Below are 12,738 nucleotides of genomic sequence, written 5' to 3'. Positions count from 1 at the left end.
TTTTCCCAATAAAAAAATTTACAAAAAAACCCCAAAACCCCCCCAAAAAAACCAAAAAACCCAACTTCTTTAGAGATAAGCAATTTATAAAAATTGATCCAGCAGGATTGAGGAAAAAAAAGAAAAAGAAGTATAAACTTACAATAACCAAGATTAAAATTGAATAGGTTGATTCAATAGCAAATTAGGTAGATTCTAAGAGTAAATTAGTGAAGCAGAAGATAAAATACTTTAATATGGACTGCATCTCAACCTTTAGGAAACAAAAATTCTCACCACTGGAGTGTTAGCAAGATCATGATAGATGAAGAAAAGACTGAAACTGCCAACAACTTCATCTTATTGGATCCACAATCAATACATGTGGTATCAGCATCCAGGAGATCAGGGGATGTACTGTATTGGAAAACTCTGCAGTCAGGGATCTCTCCAAATTACGGAAGAACAATAATGTTAGCCTGAAGACTAAAGTGTGCCTGATTCAGATCATGGTCTTTTCAGTCAATTGATAAGTTGTTGAGAGCTGGACAATCAATAAGGATGACAATAGAAGAAATTGATGCCTCCAAACTGTAGGGTTGGAGAAAAGTACTGAATATCCCATGGACAGCTAAAAGAACAAACATAAGTCTTGGAGAAAGTGCAGCCAGAGTGCTTCTTGCAGGCAAAGATAATAAAGCTTTGTCTCACATACTTTGGCATGTTGATATCAGAGGCTTTTCCTTGGAGAGGGACATCATAATTGGAAAGGTGGAGGGGTAGAGAAAAAGAAGATCCTCAACCAGGTAGACTGAAACAATGACTGCAGCAATATGAGGCTAAAGACAGAATTCTGTACAATCAATGATTAATTCACTGCAAATACCTTTTACAAGAAACACAGTGACTGTACACATGGACCTCACCTGACAGCCTATTCAGGAATTGGATTGATTGCACCTGTGGGAAAAATAGTTGGAGAAGCTCAATATCCTCTATGAAAATCAGGCCAGGTGCTTATTGTGGATCAAGTAATTAACTAATCATATGCAAATTTAAACTGAAGCTAAAGAAAATCAAATTCACAAGAACCGAAGTGTGACCTTGAGTCTATCCCTCCAGAATTTAAAGACCATCTCAGGAACAGTTAGAAGAATACTAAATGAGCAAAGACCAAATGAGCTGTGGGAGGTTACAAAGAATATCATCCATGAAGAATGAAAAATGTCATTACAAAGATAGAGGAAGAAAAAAAGACCAAAATTGATGTGAGAAGAGGAGTATTACATTAGAGTGCCAAAAAGCCAAAGCATAGGGAATAAACCAAGATATTAAGGACCTGAACAGAAGATTTCAAAGGCAGCACAAGAAGACAAAAGCAAAGTATTATAATTATGCTCAGAATACATCCACAAGGTTGAGATGGCTGATTGTTTTGCATCTTTGTACATGTGAGGGACTAGAGAGCATTATGCTAACTGAATTAACTCCGTCTCATAAAGATGGATATTGTGTAAGAACATTATTGTAGAATGAGTACAAGGATCTAGGAAGAGGGAAGTCTCCTTAATCATAGGGTCACACAATCTGATGGGTGGATAAAGGAAAGGGGAAAGTTCTGGTGTGAAAAACAATGTATACAAACTTTATGAACTTTGTATAATAACAGAAGATAATAAAAAATAAAGAGTATTATAATGAAATGTGCAAGAGCTGGAGTTGAAAAATCAAAAGGGAAGAACTCACTCAGCATTTCTTAAGCTGAAAGAACTGAAGAATAAATTTAAACCTCAAGCTGCAATACTTAAGGATGTTATGGGCAGAATATTAAATGATCCAGGAAGCATGAAAGAAGATGGAAGGAGTATACAAAGACACTATACCAAAAATAATTGGCTGACAAGAGATTCATTTAATCCAGAGGCACTGGTGATGGAGGAAGAAGTTCCAGCAGTTCTGAAGGAAGTGGCCAAAAACCAAGGTCCTAGGATTTGACAGCGTACCAATCGATATATTTCAACAAACAAATGCGGCCCTGAATGCACTCATCAGGTTATGTCAAGAAATCTGCAGGACAACACCTGGCCAACTGACTGGATTCCTATTCCCAAAAAGGTGACCCGATAGTGTGGAAATTATTTAACATTATCATTAATATCACATGCAAGCAAGATCCTGCTGAAAATTATCCAAAAACGACTGGAACAGCACATCAACAGAGAACTGCCAGAACTGCAAGCTGGTTTAGAAGAGGGCATGGCACAAGGAACATTACAGCCAATTTTAGACGGATCTTGGCAGAAAGCAGAGTACCAGAAGAACATCTATCCGTGTTTCATTGACTATGCAAAGGTATTTGACTGTGTGGATCACAATAAGCTGTGGCTAACTGAGAAGAATAGGAATCCCAGAACACTAGATTGGTGCTTATGTGAAACCTACACTTATACCAGGAGGCAATTGTCAGAACAGAGCAAGGGAACACCACATGGTTCACAATCAGAAAAGGTGTATGCCAGGGATGCATCTCATCTCCATACCTTTTCAATCTATATGCAGTACAGATCATCCTGGAGACTGGGCTCTATGAGGCGGAATGTGGCATCACTCATTAACAACCTGTGTTATATAGATGACACAACCTTGCTAGCCTAAACTGAGGAGGACTTGGTCTATTTGCTGCACAAGGTTAAGGACTGCAGCTTTCAATATGGATTGAAGCTCAACATCAAGAAAACAAAGACTCTCACCACTGGGACAATTGGCAGCAGCATAATAAATGGTGAAGAAATTAAGATTGTTAACATCTTCAATTTGCTTGGCTCCACAACAAACACTCTTGGTACCAGCAACCAGGAAATCAAAAGAAATTGCACTAGGAAAATCCATCAGGGACATCACCAGAGTACTGAAGAGCAAAGATGTCAGTCTGGAGACTAAGGTGTGCCTGATCCAAGCCATGGTGTTCACAATTACTTGCTATACATTAAAGAGCAGGACAATGACCAAAGATGACAGAAGAATTGATGACTTTGACTTGTGTTACTGAAGAAGAGTACTGAATATACCATTGACTGCTAAGAGAACAACGGGTTCATCCTGGGAGGATAAAACCAGGATGCTACTTGGTTTTGCCAAGGATTTTGAGGCTTCATCTGACATTCTTTGGGCATGTTTCCAGGAAGGACCAGTCATGCTTGGAAGGGTCAAAGGACAAGGTGAGAGAGGAAGACCCGGGATGAGATGGATTGATTCAATGACTGTGGTAATGAGGGTAGGTGTATCAGAGACAATGATACTGGTTTAAGATAGAGCAGGGTTCAGAGCTATTGTACACAGGGTCACCATGAGTTGCAGGTGACTCAATGGCATTAAACAATAACAATAATACATGAGGAGCTCTGGTGGATTCTTTTTGTTGTTATTTGCCATTGATTCAACCACGACTCATAGAGACCCTAAGCACAATAGTTCTAAACCCAGCTCTATCCTGGGCCAATCTCACTGTCCCTGACACACCTACTCTCATCACCCTGGTCACTGTGTCAATCCATCTCATCCAGGGCCTTCCTCTCCTGCACTGTCCCTCCAATCCTTCTAAGCATGATGTCCTTCTCCAAGGACTAGTCCCTTCACTAGTATGTGAAATGGAACCTAAAAATCCTTTTCTCCAAGGAACAGCCTGTCTTCACCTTCTCCATAACAGACGTGTTAGTCCTCCTGGCAGTCAATAGTATATTAGATACTCTTCTCTAGCATCACAACTCGGTCAAGGACTGCAGCCTTCAGTATGGACTGAGGCTCAATGTCAAGAAGACAAAGATTCTCACCACTGGACCAATTGGCAGCATCAGGATGGATGGCGAAGAGATTGAGATTGTTCACAGCTTCAGTTTGCTCGGCTCCACAGTCAACACTCTTGACACCAGCAGTCAGGAAATCAAAAAGCGTATCGTGATGGGAAAGTCTGCTGTTAGGGACCTCTCTAAAGTACTCAGGAGCAACGGTGTCTCTCTGGAGACTAAGGTGCGCCTGATATAGGCTATGGTCTTTGCAATCGTTTGTTATGCATCAGAGAGTTGGACAATGACTAGGGAGGACAGAAGGAGAGTTGATGCCTTTGAGCTGTGGTGCTGGAGAAGAGTACTGAATGTACCATGGACTGCCAGGAAAACAAACAGATTCATCTTGGAGAGGATTAAACCAAGCTATTCCTTGTAGGCAAGGATTCTGGGACTTCATCTGACATATTTTGGACATGTTGCCAGAAGGGACGGGTCCTTGGAGAGGGACATCATGCTTGGGAGGGTAGAGGGACAGCGCAGGAGGGGAAGACCCTCTCTGATATGGATTGATTCAGTGACTGGGGTAATTGGGATGGGTGTGTCAGGGGCAGTGCGGTTGGCGCAGGATAGAGCAGGGTTTAGGGCTGTTGTGCACAGGGTCGCTATGAGTCGCAAACGACTCGACGGCACATAACAACAACAACAACAGCACCACAACTCAAAGACATCAAATCTTCTTCTGCCCTGTTTGGTCAATGTCCAGCTCTGTGATGCATGCATACCAGGTAACTGTGAAGCCCATGGCGTGGATTAGTCACATCTTAGTCTCCTGACTGACAACATTGCTTTTATTCTGGAGAGGTCCCTGACAGAAATTTTCCTGATGCAATTTGTCTTTTGATTTCCTGACTGCTAGTGTCAAGGTAAGGAATTTCCCGGCCAACCCAAAGCAGGCAGTTGGAATATATAAGCTGCTTTGAAGATGAAAGGTGAGCAATCTTTCTCATGTGGGATGTACTGTCTCTAATAAACCTGCTGGAGGGTCAGCTATGAATCAGCTCCAACTTGGTGGTACATGACAACATACATATTACACTATTTTTGTCTACTTAACTGAAAAAAATTAATCAACTGCTTATATGTAAATTGCTATTCTTTTGAAAAATGGATTTTTTAATCTTAAAATCACTAACTACTCTTAAAAATTCTGAAAAACAAAGGGGAAAAGAGAAATATAATGCCAACCAGTTGCAAAGATAATAATAATATCTATTATTATACATATTATATAAAACAAATATACTACTAAAGATGAAAATGTCTTAAGTTTCATTATACTCCAATCAGCTCTGACAATGTTAACAGAATTCTTGTAAGAAACATATATCAGACTGGAAATTTCCCTATTTACAGCCTTCAATTACTTCTCAATATCTAAAGGACAACATTCATGCTTCTCAGTTTAGATGTCTACACTGGGTTCCTTCCTACTTCTCTCACCCTATTTGCCATACACACATGCCAACCCATCCCATATTATTCAGTCAAATACAACTATGGGAGATTATTTAAATTTGAGATGTGTTATGTGAGTCTACCTTTGCCTGAAATGTCTTTTCTGAACAGTTATATGCCTACCCTTCCACTATCTGAGTGGAATCTTCAATTCTGAGGATTTCTCTGATTACTATGGACGGAGATGAACATAGCTACTTTTGCACCTCTACCACTCACTATAAAAATCCTGTTGTAGCAAGTATAACACAGCATGAGAATTTTTCTCCACATGTTTATATAGTAATATATACAATTATTTGAGGGCCAGTTTTATGTTTTATTTATATATCCTGAGAACTCAGAATCATTCTCGGCACATAGAAAGCACTAAAAAATGTTTGTAAATTAACAACAGTGAAGGAAACATACCTCTACTGGTCTCACCCACGCCAGAGAACAGGGAATAGCCTGTGCAGGAAGCTTTGTATAGCAGCATCTGTAACAGATAATCCAATGTACAAGCATTAAGAGATATTTTACGCTTATTCTACAGAATAGCAAATTTTTATTTCAGTTATTCCATTTTCTTAATTAAGAGGTGGGAGCTTAGTTTCATGGTTCATCCAAATTCAGTCATGTTAAAAAAATATTTTCTTCCTAAAAATAAGATATTATAATCTGTCTTGATTATAAATGAATCTAATGGTCATTTTCCAAGTTTGCACTGAAAAGAAAGAAGGATGAAGGGAGGGAGGGAGGACAAGAAAAGAGAGGCCTCAAGGCCATAAAGCTTAAGTACTATGATTCAAACTTTTTATTGTCCATGATGCTTATTAAAATTTTTAACTCACTTGAGAAACCTCAGGGAGGACTTCTGGACAGTTCCAACATTTCCAAAATCTGGATAAAACACTTCAACTTCCTGTTTGCCAAGTATTCGATGGATAATGACCCGATACCACCACTTATCCTCAGAAATTCTTACACAACAGAGATGTCCTGGTTGAATGAAATATTCTGGCATAATGTATCGATCAGAAACCATCTGATTAGAATAACAGCGCCTGTGAGAGTCCATAAAATCCACAGAGGAAGGAAAATTAAAGAGAATTTTTATTGAGGCCTCACAGAAAGAAAATCTTGGCAAAGAATGATGAAAAAATCCTGATTAATCTTTCCTGATTAATTAATGCTTATTAATTAAAATTAATTTTATTATCAAAAAACATCTTCAAAGATACATTTACACACTAATTTTTTTTAATCTAGCATTCTCTGTTGGACAAAGCACAACTTGACTTTATTTGCTAGCATTTCCTGAAATGCACTAAGACATCAAGGGCCTGTTATTTACAACAGTCTCTCTTCTCACCTTTAAATATACTTTGACCCTGATTGTGTTCTCCTCTGAAGTCTGTCCTACCTTAGTTGTCGAGATTTATTTCCCTTCTACCCCCTCACCATCTTCTTTAATTGGTTCTGTAATTCCTGTAGAGATGCTGGCTTTCTGGGATGTCATCTTTACGAAGTAAAGCATAAAGAGCTCTGTCTTTGGAACCAATAACCCCTGGGTTCAAATCCTGACTCCATTATTTATCAGTTTATGACTTTAGGAAGACTACATCATTTTTTCTATGCCTCAGGTTCCTTTTAAGTAAAATGGAGATAGTAAAATCTACCTTAGACAGTTGCTGTAAAGTTCAATTAGTTAAGAGTATATGGAAGTGTAAGATAGTGTCAAAATATAGTAAACATGAGAATATTAGCTATTTATTCTTATTCTTGCTGTACACTATGTCTTATCCACTTTCATGGCTTATACCACAACTGGAAAATTGATGATTTCCAAACTCTGTTTCTACATCTTGCATTCATTATGAGCTTCCAACCATATGAAAAGGATGACAACTGTAACCCAGTATCCATTCTCTTTTTCCAAGTAACAGAGTCTTCCATTTTAAACTGAAATTATGGCCATTTAGATACCCTAGTGTCCCTTGCATCTAGATGGGCTAACGTAAATAAGTTCTGGTCAATGTGCTTGTTGTTTTGTGCTATTGAGTTGCTTGCAACTTATAGCAACCCAACATACAACAGCTCTGAAGCCTGTCCTATGCTGAGCCTGTCTCACTGTCTCCAACACACTTACCCCTTTTACCCCAGTTACTGAACCAACATACAACAGCTCTGAAGCCTGTCCTATGCTGAGCTTGTCTCACTGTCTCCAACACACTTACCCCTTTTACCCCAGTTACTGTGTCAATCTGTCATCTGGAGTCTTCCTCTCCTGTGCTGTCCCTCCACTCTTTCAAGCATGATGTCCTCCTCCAAAGACTGGTCCCTCCCGGCAACATATCCAAACTACGTGAGATGGAGCTTCAGAATCCTTGCCTTCAAGGGGCAACTTAGTTATACCCTCTCTAGGACAGACCTATTTGTTCTCTTGGCAGTCCATGGTACATTCAATACTCTAGCACTATAATTCAAAGGCACTGATTCTTCTTCCATCATCCTTCATCATTGTCCTGCTCTCTGATGCATAGCAGGTATTTGCGAAGATCATGGCCTGATTCAGACACACCTTAGTCTCTATACTGCCATCATTGCTCTTTAGCACTCCGGGGAGGCCCTTGATAGCAGATTTACCTAATGCAGTTAATCTTTTGATTTCTTGACTGCTGGTGCCAAGAATGTTGATTGTGGAACCAAGCAAGCTGAATGTGAACAATCTCAATCTCTTCTCCATCTGTCATGGTGCTACCGATTGGTCCAGTGGTGAGAATCTTTGCTTTGGTTGTTTTTGTTGTATACCATCAAACCAGATCTGACTGGCACAGGAGATTGTCCTTCCTTCTCCAGCGGAGCATCTGGTGGATTCAAACCATGTGCCTTCGGATTGCAGCAGATCTTCTTGCCACTAGGCCACCAGAGCTCCCCAAAGAATCTTTGTCTTCTTGATGCTGAACTTCAATCCATATTGAAGACTACAGTCCTTGACATTATATAGCAAATGTATCAGGTCCTACTCAATTTCAGCTAGCAAGGTTGTGCCATCTATATAACGCAGGTTGTTGATCAGTCTTCTTTTGAACTTGATGTCACATTCCTCCTCATAAAACCCAGCCTCCCAAATAATCTTTTCCCCATATAGATAGAAAAGATATGGAGATAGGATGTATCTCTGACACACTCATTTGTTTTGAACCATGTAGTGTTTCCTTGTTCTGGTCTTATGACTGCCTCCTGATACAAGTGTACGTTTTGCATGAGCAAACAGTACCTTTTGCATGAGCTTAACTTAATGCTATTATTATCTCCTTTCCATTGCCAATCTCAAGGTCACTTATTTTTTTATATAATCAATGAACTATGCTTTCCAAATGGCCAATGAATAATGTTATATTATCATACATGGATGAAAGATCCATTCAAGGCTGGCCTTATTTGAGACCATGCTTGGAAGGGTGGTATGCTTAATTGAGCACTTTATTATTTCTGTCTTGAATTTCTTATTTTTTTTAAACAAGAAATTCCACACTTTTATTTTGTACAGGGACCTGTAATTATGTAGCCAGTCCTGGACTCATTGAAAGCACAAAAACAGACCAATAAATTATAGAATAATGATGTATCAGAAGTTCAAATTATACATTGCAACTTATCTTTAAGAAATCACAATCACTTATCAAGTTGACTATTAAATAAAAAAAAAAACCTCACAAATTTGTGTAAGGGCTACGATAATACTCCAACTACATCATTTTTTGAGGTTAAGTCTTTTTATATGTGACACCCAAAACAACATATCTTAAATGATTAAACACAGACTCAGATATAACAATTCCACTCTTTTCTATCAAGCCAAACATTAAAGAGATCTGAAATATTAAGATATCAAACTTTAGAAATATCTAAAACTTTTTCTCAAAAACCACAAATTCAAGGACTAAATATTTAAGATCCCTATTAGAAATATCTAAAACTTTCCTCCTTTGGGTAAAATAATGTTATTCTTCAAAAAATAAGTGTTATTTAACATTTCAAACCTTATGACAATGTTTCTCAAAGTATAATAATGTTATTTATTATCTCTGAATAAAAAGTATCCTTAAAATTTTAGTTTTAATTTTTAAAGAATATTGATAAGCAAAAGATTTTTGAGGAGAGTTTTAAATTTTTTTTTTTTTTAGTTTTAAATTTTTAAGAGTGCCAAGGCCAAAATGTTTGAGAACTGCTGGTTTAGTGTGAAATACATGAATGCACTGAAGAAAACAAACTCTTACCGCATTTCAATCATCATATCTTCAAGTAACTCTGATGAATCCCTGCTATAGATTCGGATATAGAACTGACTAGGAGAGATAATATACTCCACAAAGACTCCCACAAGGGTACTAGTGTCTAATGGTGGTAGTCTGAACAATTTCTTGTCCCGAACAGCATCTGGTGGGATGTCATGATTTACCACTGGCAGGCTGAGCTGTGATTTATTTATTCCTACTTGCTGCAGAGTAAAAAAAAAAATCACTATAAATTTTTGAGTAACATTCAAATCCCCTAACAATGTTTCTCAAAGTGTATTCAATAAATCACCTTTCTCAGAATCACTTGGAAAGTAAAACAATGCAGATTCTTAAATTCTAGCCCAGACTCATTGACTCAGAATACCTGCAAGTGGGGCCTATAATGGTGCATTTTGAAAACTCTCCAGGTGAGTCTTACCTATGTTAAAATATGAAAATTACTGCCCTATCAGCTGAACTAACGGTGTGTCAAACAGCTCAGTATTTCAAAAATTCAGGTTGAATTAAGAGGGATTTCGACCAAATCCTACCAACTAAAGGTTACCTTAAGGAATGGATTACATTCTAGACTGCAAATAATTGTTGTTGTTATGTGTCATCAAGCTGCTTGCATCTTCTTTAGTATCAAATAAAAAACAGAGTTTCTTAAATACTGTCTCTTTAAAATATTTCCCTCTTTGCATTGTATTGTCCTCTAGAAAACAGTATGGTAGCCAAGCAAAAAATTTAACTTATCTAACAAAAACCAGATACAGAAGGCAGAAAGAAAGATTAGTGATTATTTGCTTAGAAACAAAGTAAATACTAGAAAATGAGGACACAGAGGGACACGTGTGTGGGGAATTAATGAAGGAGGAGGAGAAAAAAGAAAGAAAGCTGTTGAGCCACACAGCCAAGACAGCTCATCAATTCATTCCTTAAAGCCCTCAAGGTCTTTCAAAGCTCCATGCTGAAATTGAAAGCTATGGAATCAGCAGTGTAATCGCAAGAGAAGGACCAAGTCTACTAAACCATCTGACAATCTGAAAATGAGTTGAGGGAAATCTAATTATATGAAAGATGATAAACCAGAAAAAAAATGCTGTATAAGGTGACTTTAGACAGATGATCCAGTCCCTTGTAAAAAAATGTTACGTCTAGAAATTTCTTTCCTCAGAAGAATTCTGGTTTAAAGGCACATTTATCCCGTCATTTCATGCTACTCAATCTACAGTTAGGTTATAAACATCACTCACCAGCTGTAAAGGCTTGACCACAAGATTAGGTTTCTTGTAAATCTTCTGTTCTGGCTCTTTAACGTTTTTTGAAGGACTGTTCCATGTCATCTCCCTGACAGCAGCATTAGACAGTAAATTTCTAGGGGGACTGATATTGGCTTCTATTTTGTTACCTGTCTGAACTAAACAAAAAATCTTAAGTGATTAAACAGCTCTATTGGAAATGGCCCATAGAATGACATATATAAATATAAATGTGTGTGTGTGTATGTGTGTGTGTGTGTGTGTGTGTATTTTTACAACTGTTACTAAGACCAAGTGCCAAGCACTAAAGAGACAATAAGAGATACGACCTTTCTCATAGAACTTTGCATGGAGACACACAGAATGGAAGCTCTACATGAGAGTAAATCTTAAATTGTTTGTGTAGGAGTGGAGTGGGCGGGCATCATGGCTTGTTAAGACTTATTAAACTTCCTCATGTGGCTTTCTTTTTCAATATCATCCTGATATAATTTTTTTTTCCACTTAAGAATGGCATCCAGTGTTACTGTATGTCTCCTCTGTTAGTATAGTACAATGTATGTGATTCCATCATCTCTGTTGGCTTAGAGGTAAGGAAATGTGCTGCCAACCCAAGGGTACATGGTTCGGATCTATCGGCTGTTCCACAGGAGAAAGATGAGTAGTCTCCTTCCATGCAACTTATTACTGCCTCCGAAAACCTACTGGAGGGTCAGCTATGAGTTAGCTCCAACTCGACAGTATTCAACAATAAGTATGATGCTTTAATTCTCAAAGGAATTAAAGGAATCACATTATTGCACTCAAATTTCATATGCATGATGGCTCAAAGATCGAGATCTTAAAACAGACCCCAGATAGACTTATAAAACCCTAGTAACTCCTAGAGACATAAATTAGTAAGTCCAAAGATTTGTTATTGTTAGGTGCTGTTGAACTGACTGCAACACAGCACTCCTATGCAAAATAGATTGGAAGCTTGCCTGAGGTGTGCAAGCCTCAAAATTTCCATTGTGCTTAAGGCCACTGCTGGAGTCACTGTGTCAATCCATCTTACGTAGGGTCCTTCTCTCCTTCACTGCTTTTCTGAAGATAACATGTCCAGAGTGAGATAGTTTAATAAACCTTGCTCCTAAGAAGCACCCTACCTATATTTCTTCTAAAACACATTTGTCAGAGGTACAATATTTATCACTGCGTTATTTTCCTCAAGGTAAAAAGTAGAAAAAACCTACTTATTCATCATCTGAATAATTTGCCTGACTGAATAAATCATAATAAAAGAATTCTATGTGGTTTAAAAGAGGAAATAAACCTGAATCCCTCTCTCACTGCTATCAAGTCAAAACCAACCCATAGCTGACTCTCCACTGGGTTTTGGAGGCTGTCAATTGAACTAGGAGACACTGGCCATTTTTCTCCGGATTCGAACCAGCAGAGAGGCACAGACTTTGGGCTAACAATGTAACTCCCTATGGAGAGCTCCTTAAATGTATACACACTGACATATAAAAATATTCACATTATATGAAGAATAAAAATCAATGACTCCGTATATGTTCTAAATCTATTTCCTATGTAAACATACTAATGCTTATATACTGTTTGTTAGAAAAATTACACGTGACTCATAACTATGTTACAGAAAATTTTCAGAATGACATACTCTAAAAACTATAATACAGTTACTCTTGTATTATCAGAATAATCATAAATCAGTGTATAATAGGGTTTATACAGCTTTTTTTTAATTTCAAAAAATATCAGTCACATTTAGGTAGACACTGATTAAAGTCTGGAAGACTTGTTTATTGTTATGTGCCGTCAAGTCGTTTACGACTCATAGCGACCCTATGCACAACAGCCCTAAACCCTGCTCTATCCTGCACCAACCGCACTGCCCCTGACACACCCATCCCAATTACCCCAGTC

General features: G+C 38.0%; 1 protein-coding gene across 1 annotated transcript in view; it reads right to left on the bottom strand.

The window, feature by feature from the left end:
* TDRD5 (tudor domain containing 5) overlaps nt 1-12,738 on the bottom strand; it is a 90,390-nt gene that overhangs the window by 45,009 nt on the left and 32,643 nt on the right. The window contains exons 7-10 of the mRNA XM_006887771.1: nt 10,801-10,964; nt 9,545-9,765; nt 6,113-6,325; nt 5,691-5,757 (exon numbers count right to left, since the gene is read on the bottom strand). Coding sequence (XP_006887833.1) covers nt 5,691-5,757; nt 6,113-6,325; nt 9,545-9,765; nt 10,801-10,964 — 665 coding nt within the window. The remainder of the gene's footprint in view (nt 1-5,690; nt 5,758-6,112; nt 6,326-9,544; nt 9,766-10,800; nt 10,965-12,738) is intronic.

This window comes from Elephantulus edwardii, unplaced genomic scaffold (genome assembly GCF_000299155.1).
Source record: "Elephantulus edwardii isolate Elephantulus edwardi_28Jun2011 unplaced genomic scaffold, EleEdw1.0 scaffold00061, whole genome shotgun sequence".
NCBI lineage: Eukaryota > Metazoa > Chordata > Mammalia > Macroscelidea > Macroscelididae > Elephantulus > Elephantulus edwardii.
The sequence above is the reverse complement of the archived record's forward strand: the minus strand, read 5'-3'. Positions and strand labels throughout refer to the sequence as shown.